At 39.6% G+C, this 25,027-nt stretch overlaps 1 protein-coding gene across 2 annotated transcripts in view; it reads left to right on the top strand.

Moving 5' to 3' along the window:
* Amph (amphiphysin) overlaps window positions 1-25,027 on the top strand; it is a 287,017-nt gene that overhangs the window by 209,381 nt on the left and 52,609 nt on the right. For both annotated transcript variants that reach the window (XM_008846954.1, XM_008846953.1), the window contains exons 8-12: window positions 5,122-5,197; window positions 5,825-5,907; window positions 8,108-8,246; window positions 9,544-9,672; window positions 22,972-23,088. In XM_008846954.1, coding sequence (XP_008845176.1) covers window positions 5,122-5,197; window positions 5,825-5,907; window positions 8,108-8,246; window positions 9,544-9,672; window positions 22,972-23,088 — 544 coding nt within the window. The remainder of the gene's footprint in view (window positions 1-5,121; window positions 5,198-5,824; window positions 5,908-8,107; window positions 8,247-9,543; window positions 9,673-22,971; window positions 23,089-25,027) is intronic.

Raw genomic sequence — 25,027 nt, 5'->3', positions numbered from 1 at the left:
CCTGAAGTTCTTGCAGCTTTTATTTTATATATTTTTTTATATTTATAGTTCATGTGCTTTCTTAATGATTGAGGATTTCATCTATATAAAAATGTCCTACTTTCTTTTCTTCCTCCCTCCCCCCTTTCTTTCTTTCTTCTTTCTTTTTCTTATTTGTTTTTGAGACAGGGTCCCATGTAGCCCAGGCTGGCCCCAAACTCACTATGTAGACAAGATGACCTAGAACTCACTATGTAGACAGAATAATCTTGAACTCCTGCTCCTCTTGTGTTTGCCTCCCAAATGCTGGGGTTATAGGTACCTACTACCACACTCAGCTGCAAAGTGCTCTCTTCTGTGTCTCTTAATAAATTTTTGCCTGATATCTGCTCCAGGTTTCTTTCACTTACTCTTTACATGAAGCACCCCTTTTCCATTCTTTTACTTTCAAACTTTTTGCCTCTGAGTCAAAATGTGTCTCTTGTGGATGCTACTAAATTTGATGCTTGTTCTCAGTTTTGTTCCTTTTCTGTTCTGTGGATGCTATTAAATATGATGCTTGTTTTCAGTGTGTTCTATGCTCTTTTGTTCCTTGTCTGTTCATTGCTTCTATGTACAGAACATTGTCTTAAATGTTTGGATATATAAAGATGAGAAATAGGGTCTGGGAAGATGGCTCAGTCAGTAAAGTGCTTGCTTTGCAAGTATAAGATCATATCCCCAGTGCCCATACAAAGCTGGCATGTTGGCATGCATCTGTAACCACTAAACCAGGAGGCTGAGGCAGGTGGATCCCTGGAGCTCCCTAACCACCATTCTAGTCAGTTGTTGTGCTTCAGGTTCAGTGAGATACTTTGTCTCAAAAATAAGGTAGACAGTGCACCTCTGACCACCATGTGCCTACATGCACGTACACCTACATGCACACACATATACATATGAGAGAAAGAAGGAGAGCAAGAAGAGAGAGAAGTATTTTAAGTAGTAGATTTCTTTCTGGTACTGCATCAGTTTCTTTAAACAAAAATGTTTCTCAAAAAAAATACTGTGACAAGGAAACAGAACTTTAAAAATTTTTATTTATTATTTTTATTTTATGGGTATGCGTGTATTGCCTGCATGTAGGTAAGTGCACTTGTGTCATGCAGTGCCCTCGGAGGACAGAAGAGGCTGTCGGATCCCCTGGGACTGGAGTTATGGACAGTTGTTAGCTGCCATGTGGATGCTGGGATTGGAATCGAGGTCTTCTGCAAGAACAGCCAGTGTTCTTAACCACTGAGCCGTCTCTCCAGCCCTGGAAACAGAATTTAAACATGGAAGAGCATCTTAGTTCCTCTTGATGTAATAAAATACTCTGACAAAAGCAATTTAAGGGAGAAAGGGTTTCTTTGACTCCAGATTACAGTAGACAAGGAACTCATAACTGCAGGATGCGGGTCGTTGGTGATGACTGGTCATGTTGCATCTGTAACCAAGAGCAGGGAGTAATGAATGCACCCATACTACTAGTGCTCAGCTCACTTTCTCCACTCTTACCAGCTCAGAATCCCCTGCCTAGGGAATGATGCTGCCGATGGAGGCAGATCTTCCCACCTCAATTAACGTAATCAGGACAGTCCCACAGAGAAGCCCAGTGGCCCATATCCCAGAAGATTCTAATTTCTATCAAGTTAACAATTTAACATTAACCATCACAGGTAGATATTATTTTTCTTTTATGGTCAATATAGTATAAATTTAATATATTTAGTCAGACAGTTCTTACAAATTTATAGTGAAAATAGACCACAAAATATGCTAAAAATATGAATAGGTGTTTACAAAATGGCAATAAATAAATGAACAAATATTTAAATTTTAAAGGAAGAGAAGTTTTAAAGTTGATGAGATGCTATATAAGGTGATAATCCAGTTCAGAATACAAATGGTCCACCCAGGTAGGAACAGTTTGACAGAAAACATCAGGCTTTGTTATCCATGCCCTTCATCAGAACGTGCGTGCATGAAACATATTCTAAGGAAATATTAAGCTGTGCACAAAAGTTTACTTATTTCACCTGGGCATGGTGGTGCATACCTTTAGTCCCAGTACTTGGGAGGCAGAGGCAGGTGGATCTCTGTGAGTTCAAGGCCAGTCTGCTATACATAGTGAGTTCCAGGCCAGCTGGGGCTACAGGGAGAACCTGTCTCAAGAAGACAAAAGAAAGAAAAAAAAAAAAGGAAAAAAAATTATAAAGTTTACTTATTTCATTGGCTCAAAATTTCAGGTTCATCATGGCAGGGAACTCACAGCAGCAGGAGATTAAGGAAGCTCGTCCTCTAAGATTCAAAGCCAAGAGCAGAGAGCAATGAATAAAAAAAAAATTAAAAATCGATGATATCAAAACAATACTCACCCATTAATTTTAATGGCACACAGCCCTCTCATCTCAGCCCCTCTTCAAGTTAAATCAGATCCTGTTGGTGAGCCAGTTTGTCTTCTCAAGCAGATTTGCACCTGACACATTGCCCACTACCCCCTGTCCTCTGGGTTCCTTTAGCTTTTTGTGCCCATATCTAACTCATTTCTGATATTTAAACATATATGGACTACTGTTGTATCTTACCATTCACGTGCAATTTAGTAATTTGTTTTTCTGTTTCTTTTTATATAATTTCATTTAAATATGAGTGGAACACATGTTCACTAAGCTTCTCTGAGTATTCCAACTGGATTTTAAGTTCATGATGTCACATGAGACTACTACCATGGGTAAATTCAGAGTTGGGTACATTTTGTTGAGTGACTGAACAGAGAAAGGTATTAAGAATATTGCCTCTGTTGATTGTAGTCTTAGAAAAGTAGTTGTGGGTTTCTGCCCCCATGTCCCATAAAGGTTTATCTGCCAACAGCACAGTGAGTGGTTTCCTCTGCTCAGTGCTCTCAGGGACCCTGCAGTGTCTCCCCTTTCCCATTCCTCTCTGTGTTAGCTACCTTCCCCAAATTCAAGTGCAAGTCCAGTCCTCTCCCCTATCTCAAACACATCCTCATGCTTCTTGCTAGTAAATTAATATGCTTTATTGCCTGGCAAGAGCCTCTGCCCCTGAGAACCATCTGCCTTACTGGGCTCTTACCTCCTAGTCTTTGGTCTGACACGCTTGAATACTCACTATTTCTAGACATATTATAACAGTATGTTTATTAATATATGCCTGTATGCTAAGTGTATGTGCATGTGCAAATATATTATAATTGTACCCTGTATCTATGGAGAATTGGTTCCAGGACCCCCAGTGGAAACAAAATCCCAGGGCTGCTCAAGTCCCTTATTTAAAATGGCATAGTGTGTGATCTGCTCACACTCTCCTGCGTACTTTAAATCATTACTTAGAATACCTAGTGCCATGAGAATATTTTGTAAATAGCTGCTGTCCTAGTTTGTTTCTTCATTGCTGTGACAAAAGACTCTGACCAATACCAACTTGGGGAGGAAAGGGTTTATTTAGCTTTCATCTCCCAGGTCACAGTTCATCAGGGAGCCCAAGGTAGGAACTCAGGGCAGGAACCTGGAGGTAGAAGCTGGAGCACAGACCATGGAGGAAATCCGCTTACTGGCTTGCTCCCTTGACCCCTGCTCAGGCTGCTTTCTTATGCAACACAGGCCCACCTGCCCAGGGGTGGCTCCACCCACAGTGGGCTGGGCCCTCCCACATCACTCAATAATCAAGAAGGTGCCCCATGGACATGGCCACAGGCCAGCCCAATGAAGGCAATTCCCCAACTGAGGCTCCCTCAATCCAGGTGTGTCAAGTTGACACTAAAGCTATGCAGCACAGCTAGCTGCTTTACTGTATTGTTCAAGAAATGAAGACGAGAAAGACTGTCTTTCTATGTTCAGCATAGATTCAATCTTTATTCCTGACATTTCTTAATCCAAGTTGATTGACTCACAGGACATAGAATCCTTAGGTACAAAGAACCGATTGTATATATACAGATATACAATTATATATGGTTTGAAATATATGAAATCAAGGTCACATGATGACTGTGGGTGTAGTGTTTACCACCCCAGGGGACTGTTGAGGACTCCTATTTCTGTCGACTCATTGCTCATTGCTGCTTGTTGGAATCCTGCCCACTGCAAGATGCAGCTTAAGCACAGGAAGATCCTTGCTTCTTCTGTTGTCTAACCCCATGGTCTACGTGAAGATGGGTACCTATTGCATATGGGCACATCTTAGTCTCCAACTCTATTATAAAGGCTCTGCGTATGTGCTAGTCCATCTATTAGTTCTACATAATGTTTCTCCTCAATACATCCTTACTTGGTTTTGGATTGAGATTTGGAATCTAAAACAATCAGGATGCTGAAGTTATTTTTGAGAATGCCCTTGAAACAAGAAAATGAATTAAATTAAATTTGTGATTACTCAGATGGATACAAAAGAATTAAGTTAATAGAGTCCAAAGACTCTGATTTAGTGAAGGAATTTATCTTGGAGGTATGAAGCTGAATCTGCATTTGACTTTTGTGCTTACTCTTAGGGATCTTAAATGAAGACAGACTGAATTTGTCTCCTCCCATGGCTTCCCTTTATAAACATGTTTAGACCTTGCTGATGGGCTGCTTGTGTTTTACTTGCTCAATGATAACCCACTTTTGCTTTTGTTAAATAGCAAGAACTAATCTATCACACAGATTTGGGACATTAATATAACACAGAACCTAGACCATTTACAATTTATACAAAATGAAAAATAACCCCAGCCTCAGATCGTTCAAAGTACATATAAATTATGGGTGTATCCCAGGACTGTGATTCCAAAGTGCTCCCTGAGCTGTCAGACTTGGCATTACCTGGAAATATCTGTTCTCCATCTCTACCCTCAGACCTACTAAATTGGAAAACGGTGTTCCAGGCAGCCTTGATGCACTACACGGCCAAGAACCACTGTCTTAGGTGGTAACTGAATTTCAGGAGAGGTTCTGCCCCAGACTGAAAAATGTTTTCTGTCTGTTAACAAGTATAGAAAAGTCAGGAGTGTTATTTAACCCAGTGCTATTTGGAATGATATAATGAAAACAGTTTTAATGTTTCATTGCCATTAAAGTCCATTTTTTTCCTAATTGCTCTCTCCTTTGTGTTTGAACCTGGTAGACGAGTTGGATTTTATGTCAACACTTTCAAAAACGTCTCTAGCCTTGAAGCCAAGTTTCACAAGGAAATTGCGGTGGTAAGTAATCCTGGTTTTGTTTATGGAATGTAAAGTAGAAGAAGCACGTAGACCAGCAGGGCATGGACAGCAGGGCATGGACCAGCAGGGCATGACCCGAGGAATTCTGCCTCCTGCAGGCTTCTGGTAGTAGCTGCTGTTACTCTGCACTCTGCATAGTGCTTTGTTAACAGTAGACACACAGTTCTCTATGTTTTGAAGATTTAGTCATAGCCTCCCGAGCTTGTTTTCTTCCTAAGTTCAGAAGTAGGAATCTCAAGTGATACTTTTAGCTGATGAAAAATCGATCTCAAAACATTCAAATAATTAACAGCTCTATTGTTCACTAATATTTTCTTAGTGCAACACAGTAGTCATGTGACTATTTCTAGTAGAATTGAGGCAAACGGCAAACTTTTGTTTCCTATCTTATATCCTGGTAAACAAATAAATGCATTGGGTTAGTTTAGTTTATTTCAGTTTAGCTGCGGATATTAAATTTGACTGTATATTGAATTTCAAGTGCTCTGAGACCACCCTATTTCTCATAAGAGTTTCTCAATAAACAATTTCTTTCTTGCGGAGAATAGCCTGGATTGACATCAGAATGCCTCTCAACTACTAAACAAGTGGTCTTTATCCCCCTAGCTTTGCCACAAGCTGTATGAAGTGATGACGAAACTGGGTGACCAGCATGCTGACAAGGCCTTCACCATTCAAGGAGCCCCCAGGTAGGCCACTGTTCCTCAGAGGTAGTTCTGCTCCATTTACTTTTAATGTGCTGTTAGTTGGATTTTCTGTAGTCTGAAAAGAGTCCTTCTACCTAGAGTCACACCAACCTTAGTTTTGTGGTTTTGTATTTACTTCTGGTCTTCAGCTACCCCAGGAGGCTCCTTTGTCACAAGAGAAGTAACTCCCCTCTGCTTTCCAAGGGACCTGTGAGCAATGGCATGAGACTTGAGGCTTTCTACTTGTTACTTTCTCTAGCAAAGAAAGAATTCCCAAACTATATTTAGTGCTGATTCTTATCCATCTGGGGGAAAGGAACGAAGCAGGAGAGACCTCATCATCCCCTTGCCTTTGATCTGTTGTTCACCCCACAGCGCTGCCTTGTCGCTGAGCCATTGCACATTACTGTTGGAGCATGCTGGTCACAGGCAGAGGTCCCAGTGACTTATGGGGGAATTGTTTACCTTGGTTTGGCTTCATAACAACTTTCTCCTATGGGTTTGGAATCTCTTTTATTCCATCCAGACTTAGCAAGCCTTGGGCTAGAAGTCAGCAGCCTCAGATTTCCGTTTATGCTTCTGTGGTAATTTGCTTTGTTTTACTTGCTTAAGGCCAATAACCTCTCTAGGCGAAGAGTTCATTTTTGATAAAAATCTATAGAAAAGTGGGACATTATGAAACTAAATGGCCTCTATGGCAATATTCAATCCTCATATTCTATGCTTGTTATTTTAATACCAGTCATTGTAAACACTCCGAGGAATGCATTTATAGAATCATGCATAGACATGCACAAATCAATCTCTATGTCAGTGTCTGAAGATAGCTTTTTTTGGTCCTTCACTGTTTCTTAGATTGGCCATAATTGCACCCCTCCACTATGCCTGCTGTCCACAGTGAACAGCAGGGATGTTCTCTTCCTCTAAGGGAGAGAACATTGCCTAAAAGATGACATGGAAGGGGTCAGAAGTAATTGAAAAGGGGCAGATTCGTGTTTTGACATTGTTATTTCAATACTGAGCTAGGAACGAAGAAAGACTAAGACTATCAAAATGGCTTTCAGATATTGTCAAAATAATATACATTAAGAAAGTAAGAGTTGGTCTCTTATAGAAATGAACGAGACAGATCCATTTGAAGATTTCAGAATTTCTGAATTGGATAAAGCAGGAAGCAGGGACCAACCACTTAACTAATGTTCCTTTTTTTCTTCTTTCTGCTTTGACATTCCTTTGCAGAGCAAGGTGGTGAGTTAGCGCTGTGGGATCTCCTAGACTTACATAGACTGGGCCTGTTTCCAGTCTGTTCATGATTGCTGACCCACAGCCCCCATTATGTAGTGTCTCCTCTCCCGAAGGCCTGACTCCCTAACTCAAGTGTATAGACCGTGTGGCTGTGTCTGTGCTCTTTAGGGTACTGAATCTGTTCTTTCCAGCAGTAGTCTTCAGTTCTTAGAGAGTAGGATGTGTCCCGAGTGCTGTCTGAATCATTGTGTTTTGCTGTTCCCAAGCATCTGGCAGGGTGCCTGGAACATGGTGGCTTCTCAAGAAGCTGCAGGAATCTCACCTGTCACACGATTTCCTGGCACATGCGAAGTGTTTGAGTTGAGTCATTGTTTCTTAAGGTGTAGAAAGAAGTAATTAGTGAATCTCCAAGTGTAATCAGAAAACACTCCCACAAAAGATTTATTAATACTCTCTTGAGATGTTTTGGAAATAAAATATACAGTTTTCTGGGTAGGTTTTTTACAGAGTGACATACCATGATTCTCTTTTATATGAAAAAGGAAAATGGTTATATTAATTAAGCTTATGCTTGGAAGAGTCTTTTAACTTTGTTTGGCATGGTGGAGAAAACAAGAAGTTTGTACTAAAACAAAGTTCAAATCCAGTAAAACACATAGTGACTTCCGGCTTTTTCCTTAATCTCTTCACACTCTACTCTTTATATCTGTACAATGGGGACAATGTTGCAGGGCTGCTGTGATGAAAAGAGATAAGGTCTGAATGGAGCCTGGCTCACAGGAACATTAGGTGGTGCCACTTATCAGGATCCTGTTACTAATAACCAGAATTAACCTGGAAATGGGAACTAGAGAACAGACAATCCCATTAAGCTTCAGGGTGTCTCTGGGATGGAGACTGTTGGGTCACAGGAGTCATGCTCAGAAGTCCCCTTGCTCAATCCTCTGTGTCCATCCAGTGATTCAGGTCCTCTCCGCATTGCAAAGACACCATCACCCCCGGAGGAGGCTTCACCCCTACCCAGCCCAACAGCCAGCCCCAACCACGCACTAGCTCCTGCGTCTCCTGCCCCAGTGCGGCCCAGGTCACCTTCACAGGTAGGAACTTGGGCTTGGGACATAGCGGAACTCATGGGGTCATGGCTCTATCTGGGATTATACTGTGGCTTGGGACATAGCGGAACTCATGGGGTCATGGCTCTATCTGGGATTATACTGTGGCTTGGGACATAGCGGAACTCATGGGGTCATGGCTCTATCTGGGATTATACTGTGGCTTGGGACATAGCGGAACTCATGGGGTCATGGCTCTATCTGGGATTATACTGTGGGGTTTAGGCATTAGAAGTTCCCAGTGGGGAAGGAAATTGATGTATGAGGTTGTAGACATGATGGCTGCCAGTGAAGAATCAATCTACTTTTTATTTGGTGTTTGTATTTCCCCCTGTGCTGGGTGTTTGAATTCCTTAGGCTGTCTTACCATAGCCTCAGCTTCCTTGGGCTGGTGTGTGCTCATTTACACTGTCTTGTGCTCATCTTCACTGTCTCCTACTCTCAGAGGTTGGGAGTCGGCTTAGTATAGGAGCACTTAACTGGTTTGCACCATGTCCTGAGCTCAATTCCCAGCTTTGCAAAACCAATACGTCATCTTCAAAGCTCCATCCTGTCCTACCTTCTTCCTGAGTGCTTTGGGTTACACTAGGTTCAGGTACTGTCCAGAAGTGCGGTAATGTTGATACATCACTTACAGTGTGTTACACATGATAAAACTCCTGAACAAATGAAGTGAGGATCAGGCAAAGGGAATGGAAAAGAAAAATCATTACCTTTGTTTTCCCTATACTGAGTGAAAATAATATTCTTGTAAAACTTAGCGTTCATGGTTTAGTACAAACTTTTCTGAATATGGTGGAAACTGGAAAGTTCTAAGAAGATAGGTACAATAGATTCTGACATTCTTATTTCAAAAGCCTGTGATGGGAAGTAAGGTAGAAGCTGTTTCTGCTTGGTCTTGTCGACGCAGCTGGAAAGTTGATTTTAGCTTTGAAATTTCGGTTTGCTGAAGTGAGAAATCATTTCTAGTTAAGCTCAGAGAATGTGTGGCCTACATTTAACCTCAGAGGTCCTGCAGCCCTGGGCAGTACTTGAACAAGGATGAATGGGCTCTCAGCTCATGGCCTGACTTTATCCTATTGGACTACTGCCCATTAGGGCTCAGAGAGCCACCCAAGTGGACAGCATTCTTGACTTCAGTCAAGTAGACTTATATCTATGTACAGATCTGTTTCAGTCAGAAATCAGTCTGCTCATATATAGCTGTTCATGTGTAAGTTCTTCAAAGATGTTACAGCCAGCATCTTTCACTGTCATAATGTCTGTATTTGATGCTTCCTAGACCAGGAAAGGACCTCCTGTCCCACCTCTGCCTAAAGTCACCCCGACAAAGGAGCTGCAGCGAGAGAACATCATCAATTTCTTTGAGGACAACTTTGTTCCAGAAATCAACGTGACAACACCTTCCCAGGTGGGTGCCTGGTGTAGAGCTGGGACGTCAATGAAAGTCCCATGGTGGGAGGGACTCGGGTCAGCTGCACAGACAGTAGTAGATACTAGAGCCACAATACAACTTTGTCACTCCAGTTTGTTTTATCACATTGTATGTACAAAGCATTATTAAGTGCAAGATACACAAAATTTGAAGTCTCTTACATTTTGTTGAATAGAATTACTTATTGTAGAGTCTATTGAAAAGTATAAAATGAAAATTTTATGAATCACTATAATCCTATCACTGTGACATAACCACTAGTGCACCTTGCCCTATTTTTCTTTTAGTCTCCTCCTAGTGTGTTTCAAGTTTTTACCTTAAAATTCAGATTTTATTGATATGCAGTCTTAATTTTGAAACTTACGTTTACCTAGAATTCTTATGTCACAATATTGTCTTTGCAAAAGCACTTAACCTTGGTATTCTATCAACTGGATGTAACAAACCCTGGCTCAGGTACAGATTGCTTATAATTATTCTGAATTCATAAGCACTTCAATGAATGTCTCTGTGTATATACACATATTAAACAAACACTAATTTATATATAATATATATTTATATAATATTCTATTATAATATGTTGCATATTGTATATTAGTCCTATGGTATAAAATATATATTACATACATATATTCACATTTCTACCTTCTATAGTTTCTTTTATATTAACTTCTAGCACAGAATAGGAAGGTAAAAGAAATTGATTAACTTTCAGCTTTATGTTCTTTGGAATCATTGTATTGTTTATGTGATCTGGCATATGGCAATGTCAGGGCTCCCTTGCTATGTTTTTGGTCTTTTTCAGACAGGGTCTCCCTGTAGCCCCAGTTGGCCTGGAACTCACTATGTAGACTAGGCTGGCCTTGAACTCACAGAGATCCACCTGCTTCTGCCTCCCAAATGCTGGGATTAAGGCTTGCACCACCACGCCCGGTCTCTCCCCAGCTTTTGAAGATATTAGGGTGCACAGGTCTTGCCTTAAGCCACCTACGAACTCACCCTTGACAGGATTATCTCATGAACTCAAGAACAGTCATGAATTCCAGAACTAATCTTAATGCCAATGAGACCATTTCCTTAGGAGCGAAAGACCCTGGAGAAGTCATGCCAATGTCATTTCCTTTCAATCAAAAATAATATTTACATTTTACAGGAAGTACTGGTGTGAAGTATCACATTTAATGAGCATGTCATAACAACACTGTGTTTAATATCCTAGTTACAATTAGAACTTGTAGATAATAGCAAAGGTAGTGAATTCATAATAACGAAGAAACTCAGAGAATTAAAACCCAGGAGTTAATTACAAATTATCATCAATCCTAGTTTGCTTCTTGCTACTATAATGAAATACCATGACCGAAAGCAACTTGGGGAAGAAAGAGTTAATTTTAATTACACTTTTGGGTCACAGTTCATCACTGAAAGGAGCCAGGGCAGAAGCTCAAGAGGGAACAGAAGCAGGAACCATGGAAGAACACTGCTTATTGGCTACTTCTAGGGGCTGGCTCAGCAGGCTTTTTCAAATAGCTTAGTCCTGCCTTTCTAGGGATGGTACAGCCCACAGTGGTATGGGCCCTCCCATATCAATTAATAATCAAGAAAATACCACACAGGCATGCCCACGGGTCAGTATGATGAAAGAAATTCTTCAGTGGTGGGTCCTTCTTCTCAGGTGTGTCAAGTCGACAACCAAAACCAGCCATCATGGCATCTCTGTCAGTGCTGTTTCAGCAGGCACACCCATTTCAGTTGTTTTCTTCCTCCATTGTTTGTACAGGAGTGTAGCTTAGCAGTTCCTTTGAGTAGGGGGAATTGCATATTCATCATTGTGGGGGCAAAAATGTATGTCTGTTACTGCAACATGTCCCATAGGGAGGGTTGTCTTAGAAGCACATGATAACTCAGCACCTGCCAATTGGCCAGACAGCAAACTTTAACAGTTTTTAATGTTTTAAAATTGTTTATTATGTGTATGAATGTTTGCCTGCATGTATGTAAGCGTATCACATGCATGCAATGCCCTCAGAGGCCAGAAGAGGGTGTCTGATCCCCTGGAACTGGAGTTATGAACAGTTGTTAGTTGCCGTGTGAGTAGTAAGAACTGAACCCAGGTCCTTTGCAAGAACAGCCGGTGCACTTAACTGCTGAGCCATCTCTCTAGCCCCAAACTTAACAGTTAATTTCCAAGTTGTATCATCCCTCATCTTTGCTACTGACCAGTATCAGTTTCTGTTTTGCCACGTGAATTTTTTTTCATTGAGTGTATTTTAGAATGGTCACATCCTTGCTTAGTTGTATTCACCTGTGTCCACCCATAGCGTCCTCTCAATTCCACCATAAGTAGGGACTTTGGTCCTCTAGAAGCCTGTGTGCTTAGCTGAGGTCCTCCCTGTCTAGGAGATGTAGAAACTCAAGTGGCAAGAGTGTGATACACCAAAGAGTTCTGAAGTAAAGATGAGCCTCACAAGTGGTCTTGCTTTTTAAGTGTTTTTTATTTGATGTTTTCTGGCCCCCTGACAAGGACCCTTCATGGTCGGATGAGGGAGAATCAAGGTACTTTGGAAAATTACAAATGCCAGGAGAGTCCCTCATGTACTTGTAGGTGCAGTAACTCTTACTAGTATTGTTTAATTAGAGCAATGGGAAGATCAGGGTTGGGGGAAGGGAGAGAGAGTCTTTCAGGACTGAAGTGTCTTTCTCCAGCTGCAGCATCTGTCAGTGCACAGTGCACTGATGGAACTGCTCACCTGAGCTGTGCTGCCACTTTCTGTAGGACCCCAAGGCACTCACCACTAGCACCTGTCATAACTGATGGATTGTGTGTCACTTTGGTTAGTCTTCCAGCTGAATTTGAAATTATAAGCCATATAGACCTAGTTGAGATCCACCTAGGGTGAGGATTCTCTTCCTTTATCCTCTTTTGCTGTTGTTATCTTAATTTGAAGAGGAGACAGAAGGGGGTTTCTGATATTTTTCTGAATCTGAGAAGCAGCCTGGCCATGGTAGCTGGACCAGAGAGGATGACATCAAATATTTCCAGTCTCTAAAGGGCCGTTTGTCTTACATCAAGATGTGCAGAGAAGAAATGAAATGGGATTTATATTTTGGTCTGTCATTGGGTTATTGATTTGTTTTTGTTTTGAGTTTTTTTGAGGGGTGGGATCTCACTATAGCCCCAGCTGGCCTCAGTCTCACAGAGATCCATCTGCCTCTGTCCCCCAAGTGCTGAGATTAAAGGTGTACGCCACCACACCCAGCCCTCATCGTGTTTGTTGAATTTTTAAAATCTAGTTTTTTAAAAATGAATCAAAAAAAGTTTAATGGAAAAGTGAATAATAAGTTATTTTTAAAAGAAATATGTCATTGTCCAAACATATTTTCTTTTTAAAATTTTCTTAAATTATGCTTTATTATTTATTTATTCTTTGTGTGTGTACAAAAATCTAGTTTTTAAAAAAATTGACAGATACTGCCTCTTCTGTAGAGCTACACCGTTTCTTCAGTTGTTTGTCCCTGTGCAGCTGTTCGTAGCATTGTGTCCCTCGACCACTGCCAGCAGTTCCTGGTTCAGCAGGTCTCAGGTGGTGTCAGGAATCCACATGTCTAACTGGCTCCCAAAAGCTGCTTATCTTGGGACATCACTGTGGGAGCCACTGTTTTAATCAGTTGGCAGGCACATGGTCCAAGTCTGTGATGGTGAGCAAACTCCCCTGATCAGCTAACAGACCCTGTCCAGGGGCATATCCAGTTGAGCCAAGGGTGTGTGGTGACTGACTATTTATAACTGTCCAACTTAAAACAGTTTGATTTCAAATGTTCTATATTTAGTATTTGGGACACGGACATATTACATACACATAATATCAGATGCATCGATAGAATTGTATACCAGGGCATGTATTTTAAGTGACTGGCCTTAAAATATGAGTAATAATGTATAATGTGAGTAATAATGGCAGTGAACAGGGGAGTGGATAATAGAGAACAAATAACAATTCTTAGAGAAAATGAGATGCTAATTGCAAGGAAGTATTAAAAACTAGAAAGCTGAGAATTATCTGAAAAGGTTTTTCCCATACATTAGTACAGAATTCTCCTTTTTAATGTTATCTAATTTCTTTCCTAAATGAGTCATCCTACACTAAGAGATAAGTTTATGACCCCAGCTTGCTAACTGTATCATGTACCCTAGTAGAAAAGAAAAAACATTTGTGTTAATTCTGCCCAGATGGTCCAAATGTGATAGTTGAAATCTACCCATCTTTGATGAATTTGCGTTCCTCAAAGAGTTATCATCTTAGCAGTGATTCTTACCTGGCTGCATCCTTGAGATTGAGAACAGAAATCCAACAAACCTGCAGAGCCCTCTAATGGCCAAACCTTAACTATGGCTGAGAATATTCTGTGCTCCCAGGGATGGAGCGTGTTAGACCAGATGGCTTACTTACTCTGTTTTCCTCGTTCTTTGTTCTAAAGGACAAACTCAGCCTTTCCTATGCTTCCCTCCCAAGAATTTAAAAAGTAAAAAAAAAAAAATCCTGCAGATGAGTCCCTTTATTATCTTTTTAAATAACATTTTCCAAAGTGAGTTCTTGAAGAGCACTAATCGCATCAGATTGTGTGAAAAGAGGGACCTGGTTTGGGTCATAGGAGACTGGGAGGGGCTGAATCTGGGTTTCCTTTTTCACAGTTCATGCCAGCATGCTCACAACTCTGAGCACAGCTACAGCAAAAAACCCAATTTGCCTTAAGCCATACCTTCTCTAAGGTCCCCCACCCACCCTGTTCTTGAGAAATGGGAGTTTGGTGAAATATTTTAAGAAATAAAGATTTAAATGATCTATCCATAAGAAACAAATGTATGCATATAAATAACATATTAATAATCTAAGATAAAATAAAGAAATCATATATATGTGCATATCTAGACATACACATATTGAATTCTCTCATACACACACGCATGCACACATACATGCACACACACATTTATCTTCAGAAAGTAGTTTGAACTGCTTTCTAAACTGGATGGATTTTAAATCCAGTGTGTTCTTCCTCACCTCCTTCCAGAGAATTCCTTAGGGATTCTTGACCCACAGCAAGTATTTTTTCCATATACAGTGTTCTTGTGCCAAGTTTCATGGGATTCCATGCATATGAAATGTCATGGGGACTGAGGCCCATGCAGATTCTGGTGCAGTTTTGGGATGCTCTGACCAGATAGAGACAAGATGAACAAGCCACTCAAAAGCATGCAGCCATCTACAGTACAGGGTCAGAGGTCACCTACTTCTGGACACAGCAGTTCTTCCTCTTGTTGCAAGTACCTGCAACTGTTTTTTGCTCTCTTCCAAGGAATGTTACTGCGTATCTTTTTCTCTCACTGATGTCATCGTCCCCCTTCAAATGTGGAGCAGTTTCCCTGTGGACAGTGGTGCTTATTCTCCCCAGTCTTCTCCTCACTCCTGTCAGGCTGGTAGGCAGGACATCAGCATGGCCTTTCAGTCTTTTGAATATTGAGACTAATTTAGCACCATTAAAGTTTCTACTCACATCTCTGCTTTCCAGCCTAATGTTCAATCTTACATTTTAGGGTTGTGAAATCATTTTATTTTTTTCTAGTCGATCAAATGGAGATAGATTTTCAACATTCAAAATCAGTCCATGAAATAACCTTTTCTCTGTAATCTGAGACCAGCCTGCAGTTACAGACACAGATCACTCACTTACTGGGTACCTGAAACGTCGTTTTGGGTATTACATTGGCTTTTTCCTCACCATGGTGTATTTAGAGACCAATGGCTTCTTGCTTTATTTACAGCATTTCAAAGTAAACGTGATCCCCATTATTTAAGACAGAAATCATTGATATGATAGAAATCGAAAGGTATGAAAATAGCATTTTTTAAGCCTAAATTCCCTCAATTTCTTGCCCCAGTAGACATCAGCATCAATGCTTCCTTTCTTACACAGAAACTCAGTAGTGCAATTCATTTATCATCTGATATACGGAAAATACTTTTAACTCACTACCTTATTTAGTCTCACAGTCTTCAAGGCTCTCAGAAATGAAATATCTACTTTACTTGACTATGTGATCTACATAGACCTACACAATTTAATCATAACATCATTATGGCATTATTCCTATTCTGTAGATGAGCAAACTTATACCCTTCCATACTGTGGTACCCCTAGGACAGACATGAAGAACAGACTGCCATAGACCCCGATGTGCCAACATTTTAAGCACATGAAGAGTAGTAGATACTAGGTACCCAATGATCAGGATGCATGTTCTCTAATATTTGTTTATTGTCAGCATTTGTAAAGTTCTTCAATGATATTACTGATATATTCCATGATGTGATTATAGAAGGGTCTTCATGCCACCAGTTTAGTCCTCTGCCAATCCACTAGTCAGAGTAGAACTTCGTTCTAAGTATAGGAGTGGTGCATCTCCCTCGCCCTCTCTGCTTTCTCCACTGTCGGCTTTCACACTTAGTCATAATATAATGAAGGCACTGCACAAAACTCGTGACATACTACACTAAGAATGACTTTGAAGTTGATTAACCTGTTTCAGAAAGACCAAAAACAAAACAGCTTGGGAAACAGTTACCTAGAATGTTAACTTTATTGTGTGCCAACTTCCTGGGGCACTGCAGGGTTACATAAGAGTGTAGGAACATGAAGCAAATGTAACAATAGCAGAACGAGTAATAAGTGTATGTGGATATGGATCTGAGTTGTATTATTCTTTTAAGTCTTTAAATAATGCTTTGTTTTGGACTAAGCACTTGACAACATCTCTTTTATTTTTAATTAATTAATTTATTTATTTATTCATTTACTTATTTTTTGATACAGGGTCTCCCTGTAGCTCCAGCTAGCCTGGAACTTGCTATGTAGAACAGGCTGTCCTCAGTCTCACAGACATCTGCCTGCCTTTGCCTCCTGAGTGCTGGGAGGCAACTCATTTTCAACGAGTGACATTTGTTCCATTCTAAGACTGCAAATATGAATAACTTAAATTAATAGGTTACTGTATTTCAGTTAATACAAGTCTTCAGGTTAACTCTTATTACACATCTGCAATGATCTTGTAATAAGTTCCTGGTCATGAAATTAGGCTTTCCTAGGCCATTGTTTCCTCACATGTACTGAGGACATTTTAAAACTTTGTTCACTGTTATATATTATAAATATTTTGTGACTCTTACATGAAAAGTATTGATATTTCATGAAAAATAACTCCTAATTGTCCTTGTTCCTAAAAGTTTTATCTTTTCTGGCATAGCTTCCTAATTGGCCTTCTCTGCTTCATTGAGGAGCTCTAAGAGGCTAACCAAATACTTGGGATTTAGTAAACATTCTCAAAATTTGTTGAGAGCATACAGAAGGGGAAAAAAATCTCTGAAAGAGGTACCACAAAACGCTCACAATGATCTGGATCATTAAAATAGTATGTTGATTTAAGACATTATATGTGTGTGCATCTGTGGGTGCACATGTGTATGTGTGCACATGTGTGCATAGGGTGGTTTAGAAGTACATGTTTTACAACACTGTAGCTATGGCTATAAGATAGAACCTATGATCCAGGTGTGATGGTGCACACTTTTAATCCCAGCATTTGGGAGCCAGAGACAGGCAGATCTCTGTGAGATCTAGGCCAGCTGGAGCTACAGGGGACTCTGTCTCAAAACAAACAAACAAACAATCTGTTACCTCATATGATTTTGAAGCTAATGCTGAAAAGGGCATCTGATTCACAGAAAAAGCCTGTAAAATGCAAAAAGAACAAAGTAAAAATTACAAAGTATAACTTGATTTATCAGAAAAATCTCATTTTTAGTAATCTTGTTAGTGCACGTTTATCTTCTAATAGTGAAGGAAACATTGTCTTTGAAAAATCTGATCACTTTGTATCAGTTTTGTTATTTTTTTTTACTACAAATGTAGCAAGGTGATCATCCCTTGTCAGCTAAGTTATTCTTTTACTACAAATATAGCAAGGTGATCATCCCCATCAGCTTGGTCCTCATCTCATTCTGCTAAATAACAGCCACACTGCATTGTGAGGCTGTGTCAAGGTTGATGAGACACATCTCCTATTGCCAGCTTCCTGTTTCACTAGTCAGCGTATTGTGTCACTGACACAATAAGGTGCACAGATTGAAAGTGTACATACTAGCAAGTTTTCATGAATCTATACACCTATGAAGCCATCACAAAAATGGAGTTAATAAATAGAATTGTTAGTACTGTATTGCCAAATAAGGTCATATTCTCAATCTGCAGATAGGCAGAATTTTTAGGAGAGACTATTTTATCCAAGTACAGTTACTGATTGGTGTTAAATTGAATGTATAGGCTAAAGGTATCTCTAAATACTGATTTTTTTCCCCCACAGATGCAATGTATCTCTATTAAGGTCTTTTCTGGTTTCACTGTGCCTTATGCTATAGTTTTCAGTGAGCAATACTGGGATCCTTTGTTGCCCGTGTTCCTATGAGTTTCATATTTTAGTGCTATTATAAATCATATTTTTAGAATTTCAGTTTGTGGTTGTCCATACCATTATATATAAATGCAAGTCATTTTTTATATTGACACTGTGTCCTGTAGCCCTGCAAAACTCAATTATTAGTTCCTTCAAGGTTTTATAAATTTCACTGGATTTTCTATGTATGTATCATAGCTTTTTATGATTAAAGAGTTTATTTTTTTCTCCTAATTTAGATGCCATGTGTTTCTCTTTCTTACTTTATATTACTGGCTTATATCATCATTGTCGTGTCAAGTAGAAATGGCAGATCACTCATATTTTTATTGATCTTAGGGAAAAAAAACGTCTAATAGTTAATCATTATATGTGATGTTCATTGTAGGTTTTTAAGGCAGTCTTTTGTAAGGTTTTTTTTTAAGGTACTCTATTTTTTTTCCATATAAAAAATCTTAGTTAGTTGAAATGCACATATCAGCAACATTTTGGCAGCAGCATACTTTTATTCTTTTTGTAACTCTGTGAAACTCTTGTATGACAGGAGTGCCTTAAGGAATGACTCTTGAGATGAAAGGAGTAAAACTAATGCAGCTTGAGCCTTAAGAAACAGCATGGACATTTGATGAATATATTATAGTGATGTTGTATAGACACAGATAATGCATTGTTATTAATAGTATTAACATTGGCTTCTATTCTTTGAATCTTCCATATATTCTGTACACTACAGTTATTGTTGTTATTACTCATGGGAACTCCACTAGGCCTTATTATACTCATTTTCTGCTTGATAAAAGTGAAGTTCAAAGAATTTGATTTATTAATTTCATCTTTGATCTCCATATTTGCACCAAGTGTCTTTAAAGTAAATCATTAGACTCAAAGGGGGAATCAAGATCCTGTTCCTATGGCCCATATTTGTATGGTGAACTTGAGATTTCCTCAGGAGATCCTTAGGTTCCCTGCTTGGGAGCCATGAGACTAGTCCGACCAGCAACCTAGAAAGGCACTGGGGTCATGAGCACCTTTTCTACAGTCCTGCCTGTGCCACACTGCAGCTGGAGGACCCACAATAGAGGATGAGTTTGTTCAGCCCATTTTTTTTTCTCCAAATGAGGAAATGATACCATTTCCCCTTGATTTTCTAAAGGGATTTTGTTAGACAATGCAGGCTAAATGCAGTTTAGAGAACAGTCCCTATTTAAAGGATGTAACAATGCCACTGTCACAGACTGTTCTGAAGTGCATCAGCACGGTGTAATGTTGGTGCATGTCAGGTTCTTAGAGCATTCCTTGTCTAGTACATTCTGTTATTTTTTATTTTGGAGGGAATTTAATACATGGGTGCAATTCATTTTGATCATATCCACTCCTCTTTCCCTCTCCAACTCCTCGCACATTCACCTCTCAAATTGATATCCTCTTGTTCTGATTGTATATGTAAAATTTCCTACATAGTCCAATTAGTGTTGGAGTGTGGAACATGGGCAACCTACCAGAGATATCCTCTCTGAAGAAAATTGACTGTCCTTCTCTTAGTAGCCATTGACAACCTGTAGCTCCTCAACTAAGGTTGGGGCCTTGTGAGCCCTCCCCCAATCAGTGATGGAATAGTGACTGGTATTGTCTTGTGAAGACAACCATAGCTGTTGAGAGTTTGTGGGTGCAGCATCCCTGCTGTGCCCAGGGGACAGGATTTTGCAGCAGCCCTCCTGGTCCTCTGGCTCCACATCCTTATCTGCAATGTTCCTTGAGCCTTTGATGTAAAAATTGGGTTACAGATGTCCCGTTTGGGGATGGGCACTTGCAGTCATTTATTCTCTGCACTTTGACCAGTTATGTCTCTCTAATACCCTCCATTTACTGCAAAAAGATAAGGAGTAAGAGCAGCACTAATCTATGAGTGTGAGAATAAGTGTGTAGAAGGCAGTTGGGTATTATGTCAATTAATTTATCAGATTGGTAGTAGTAGGTTCTAGTAATAATTTACTACTACTATTGTCGTAGTAGGATGGGGTCTGTGACCTCGCCAGCCAAGGGCTCTTGATTAGATTTATTGTATTAAGTATGAGTTCCTTCCTCCTCCTACTAAGGGGGTCCTCACACAGCTGTTAGTAATACCCAAAATATTAGTGCCATTATTGCACTGTTGAGCATATCTTACCAGCCTGGTTGTTATTGTAGTTCACAGGATTTGCAGCTAAAGACAGCTAATATTTTTTTTCTTCCCTAGCAGCCTACATAGAACATTCTGGGACTATGAGAGCTGGCCAACAAGGAAGATACTACCACTTCAGTACCATTCTGTGTTATATAAGTTAAAATCTATAATCGACATCAATATAAACGTTAATGAAAAGTAACATACATACATATTTTAAAGATATTAGTTTTGAGAAATTCATACATGTATACAATGTATTTTAATAATACCCACCCACACTTGCTTCCCACACTCCATTCCCTCCCACTCCTCCCACCACCACATCTCCCTCTCCATTTCATGTCCTCTCTTTACATGCAGATCTTGAACAGAAGGCTAGGGAATCAGTTTTATTACTTAAATTACTTAAGAAAGAAAAAAGTGTTCCTAGGAGAATATCTATGAAAAACTTGAAAAAAATATGAAGAATACTCATGTTGAAGAATAGAAATCAAGAGTAATATTGTAATATATATATATATATATACATATCTATTTTCCATATATATGAGCTGAAAGAAGATGCAAAAATTGGGACAAAGAAGAAACTAATAGAAGATTAGGAAAAGGAGTTAGGTGCATAGAGGTAAATATAGTCAAAGTCTACTTGAATGAAAATATCTTTATGAAACGCTTCATTATGTACAATGAATATGAATATATATAATATATCAATAAAATATGTAACATACAAGGGACATATAATTCAGTGAAAAAATAAGTTTTAGTATCGACAACTGAAAATACATTTTCAATGAATATATAAAATGTTATGACAAAAATCTGTCTTATAAAATGTTATGACAAAAATCTGTCTTTAAAAAAAATTTTAAAGGCCGGGCGTGGTGGCACATGCCTTTAATCCCAGGACTTGGGAGGCAGAGGCAGGCGGATCTCTGTGAGTTCGAGGCCAGCCTGTTCTCCATAGTGAATCCAGGACAGCTGGGGCTACAGGGAGACCCTGTCTTGAAAAGACCAAAAAAAAAAAAAAAAAAAATTAAAACACTTAGTAAATACACTTTAAAAAAAAAAAAATTTGTATCAAGAAAGCATTATTCCATTAGTAAAAACTAGTATTATGATATATGAGCAGCTTTGTGCTACAATGAATGCGGAAGTGATAAAGCATTATCCATCATACCCTCCCCCAGCTTTTCATGTGTTTCTAGATTTTGACATTTGTTCTATGACCAATAATGAAAACAGCTCCTGTTCTTTAAAATCTTTCTTCAAACACCTCAACTTTTATGTAGCACTTTACCATGATGTGACCTTTCAATTTCTATACAACAAAATGTTCAAAAATAAAACATCAAATACCAAAACCACATTATTTGAATTATGTGGAACTGACCCCAATCCTTGTCACTGTGCTGTGGGTTACAGAGACCTTGTCTCAGCTCTACCCTTCAATATGTAACTTGAGCCAAGGTTAAGCCAATTCAAGCCTATGCTATTTTCTTGTGTCACATTACTACAAGTTCACAAACATGTTAATGTTTAATATTTAATACTGTAATTTGATACTGTTACCTGAGGACTTTCATTCTGTGCTCATTTGCTTACCTGCCTTTTAACCCAAAAGTGTCATGGAGGGTTACTCTGCAGTGAATATTGTGTGACATGGTGCTCTCTGAACTCCTTTCATTCTTCCCACATAGAAGCAATAAAAACAATGTTGAGGTTGAGGAATGGGTCTGATGATAAGTAAATCAAGGGATGGTGTATTAGTTACCTTTCTTTTTGCTGTGACCAGATACCTGACAAGAAGCAACTTAGGGGCAGGTGTGTTTTAGCTCATGGTTTGAGGACCACTCCTTTATGGCAGGGAAGGAATGGCTGCAGGAACATATGGTGACCCCTCACACTGAGTCCACAACTAGGAAGCAGAGAAAGGAAAGGAAATGGAACAGGGTATAAAACCTCAAGGTCTACGCCAGATGGTTCCACTTACATGTTCCACAGTCTTCCGAAAGAATGCCACCAGCTGGGGACCAAGTGTTCAAACACTTGAGCCTCTGGGGCACCTTTCATGTTCAAGCCACACAGATGTGCACCACTGGGAGGATGAGGGAAGTGATATGGGTTGGCACTTTGCCTTGGTGCCTTCCTGATTAAGTTTTAGCATCATAGCAATGGGTTCCTGTAACAGATTCAAGTTTTGGCCCATTTTTAGTTTCTTAGTCATCTGTAATTTTCTTATCTGTGTGATTTTCTTATTTGCATCATCTGAGCTAACGAAGGAGAAGATGGCCTGTATCTGTGTGGCCTTATGATAACCTCCCTTACACATTTATTGTTGGCTGGACTTAGAGCTGGACAAAGGAACAAAAGCCTAGGGCATGCTCCAGGGAGACATAGGTTGTGGGTTGTGCTTGGCTAGAATTAGTTATCACCCCTTTCACCACATTTACCTGAGAGACTCTGGGAGCATTTGGATGAAACACTGCAGTTGCATGGGGATATTTCAAACAATAGTATTAGATAGATTCTACCTGGACTATTTAGTGAAATCCTGTGCATTTCAAACCAAAGATGGCTGGTTTTGCTTTAACAGAATGAAGTCATGGAGGTGAAGAAGGAGGAGACATTGCTGGATCTGGACTTTGACCCTTTCAAGCCTGAGGTGACTCCTGCAGGTTCTGCTGGGGTGAGCCACTCACCCATGTCCCAGGTATAAAGTGAGTTGTGATGTTTAGGGATGATGCTTCCTAAACCTGAATAACCTTAGCAGGTTAACTGGTGACTCCTATAACTTTCAGATGACTAGTATCCACCTTCTTGTTGATGAATAAATATACCCTAGTTGTAAGGTATAGAAATAAGAATTGATTAATATAGAAGATTCTACACTTCTCCATCCCCTTAACCGTCTCTTGCTAATAGAGGTGTTTGCCTCAGAATCAACTTTCAGGGGGTAATTAGAAGCGCCTCTCTAAAGCATTTGATCTCTCAGGGGCATAGGTTCAGATAACATACTCTTTTGGATTCCTGTTTTCTGTACTTCTCTTCCTCATATTTTGCAAGTTAAGATATATTTGATGTTCTGAATACTTCCTGTTCAAAGAAGCTGATCAAAAACATTTTATGATTCTAAATGGAAACACAAGTAAGTCTCCTTTTAAACTGTGATGTATTGAAAACCCTCACATCACGTTTTTAGTAGTAATGGCAAATATAGTTATTTGGGAGTAAACAAATAACTGCTTAAATCAGGCACATACATTGGCGGTAATGTCTCATTTGGCTTTCAGCTTGTCTTCAGAGCCCTAGTCCTGCTGATGGTAAGGCAACCCCTTTCGGAAAGGATTTACTCAGAGTCCTGCCATCTCCTTTAGATGAATTTTCTCCCCCTTTGAAAGATCAGTTTACAATTTTAAACATACTAATTTTGAGAAAAGACAGGATTTTTCAGCATACATTTTGTTTTTCTGGCATAAGCTTTGAGACTGAAATTATTCTATAGGAAGGGAAACATTATTTTGTAGAGATAACTTCTTATTCATATAAGAAAAATATTTATTGGTGAAATGCCTTTAAAACTATTATAATAAAACTGGTTGCTACAAAAAAAGATACATTTGAATAACTATCAGATTATGCACCAACAGAAATGTTCCACAGTCCTGACTGTTCTGAGCTTGAAGATGTGCTCATCTTTCATCTTGCTTATGCTCCTGATTACAGGTCAATGTGAGCCAGCTGCCCTGGCTCTCATGCCTATTCTCGCCCATCACTTCCTCACTATCAAATTCTCTCTCCTTCCAATAGTTACTGTGATAAGACTCCCTCCAAGGGAATACCTGAGCATATGTCAGTAGAGGGATGAGTGATGCTTGTGGAATACAGTTAGTTTATGCTAATGGAAGGAAGCAGACTGAAAATTTGGTGGTACAATAAAATATGGCGGCACACTTCTGAAACCCCAATTCTTAGAAGAAAGAGGCAGGAGGATGGCAAATCCAAAGCCAGCCTGGGAAACTCAGCAAGACCCTGCCTCAAAGCAAAAGAAATCAGCACTTTGGACATTTTGGAGGACCTCATATTTGACTTTAAGAAAATCCAAGATTCACTGCAATTTAAGTAACTAGAATATATTTTAGGAATAGAGACCTGACTTAATCTTCTGGTCTTGATGACTTCTGTGCAAACTGTCTCGACAGGAACAGTCCTCTTACCTAATATGCTTTGTTACAGCACGATCTGGCTCCTGGCAGCCTCCCTGTTGTAGAGCAGGGACGGCAAACGTCCAATATGTCACTGGGTTAGGAATTAAGTAGGCCAAATACAACCGGCCTTCAAGGTACTTTGCCAAACATAAAGGATCTCTTAGATAAATGTTTCAGGACACTGTCTCTTAACACGTCTAGAAAATTCACAATGTGCTTAAATTATTGCCATTACTGTAAGCTCTGTATGTCCCTGTGATCTTCCTTACTGGCCATATAGGAAGCAACTCTGAATTTCTGGAGGCTGTAATGAAGTAACCTCACTGCGGAATGGCCCTGTGGACTACCTGTATCTATCTATCGCCTCTTTTGTTAAGAAGAAAGTCAGGCTGAGGGGCAGACCACACAGGGCTATTAGATCCTGCAGTGTTCCCTCCCCTCCAC

The sequence above is a fragment of the Nannospalax galili genome, unplaced genomic scaffold, assembly GCF_000622305.1.
Source record: "Nannospalax galili isolate Female #2095 unplaced genomic scaffold, S.galili_v1.0 scaffold1063, whole genome shotgun sequence".
Classification (NCBI taxonomy): domain Eukaryota; kingdom Metazoa; phylum Chordata; class Mammalia; order Rodentia; family Spalacidae; genus Nannospalax; species Nannospalax galili.
The sequence above is the reverse complement of the archived record's forward strand: the minus strand, read 5'-3'. Positions and strand labels throughout refer to the sequence as shown.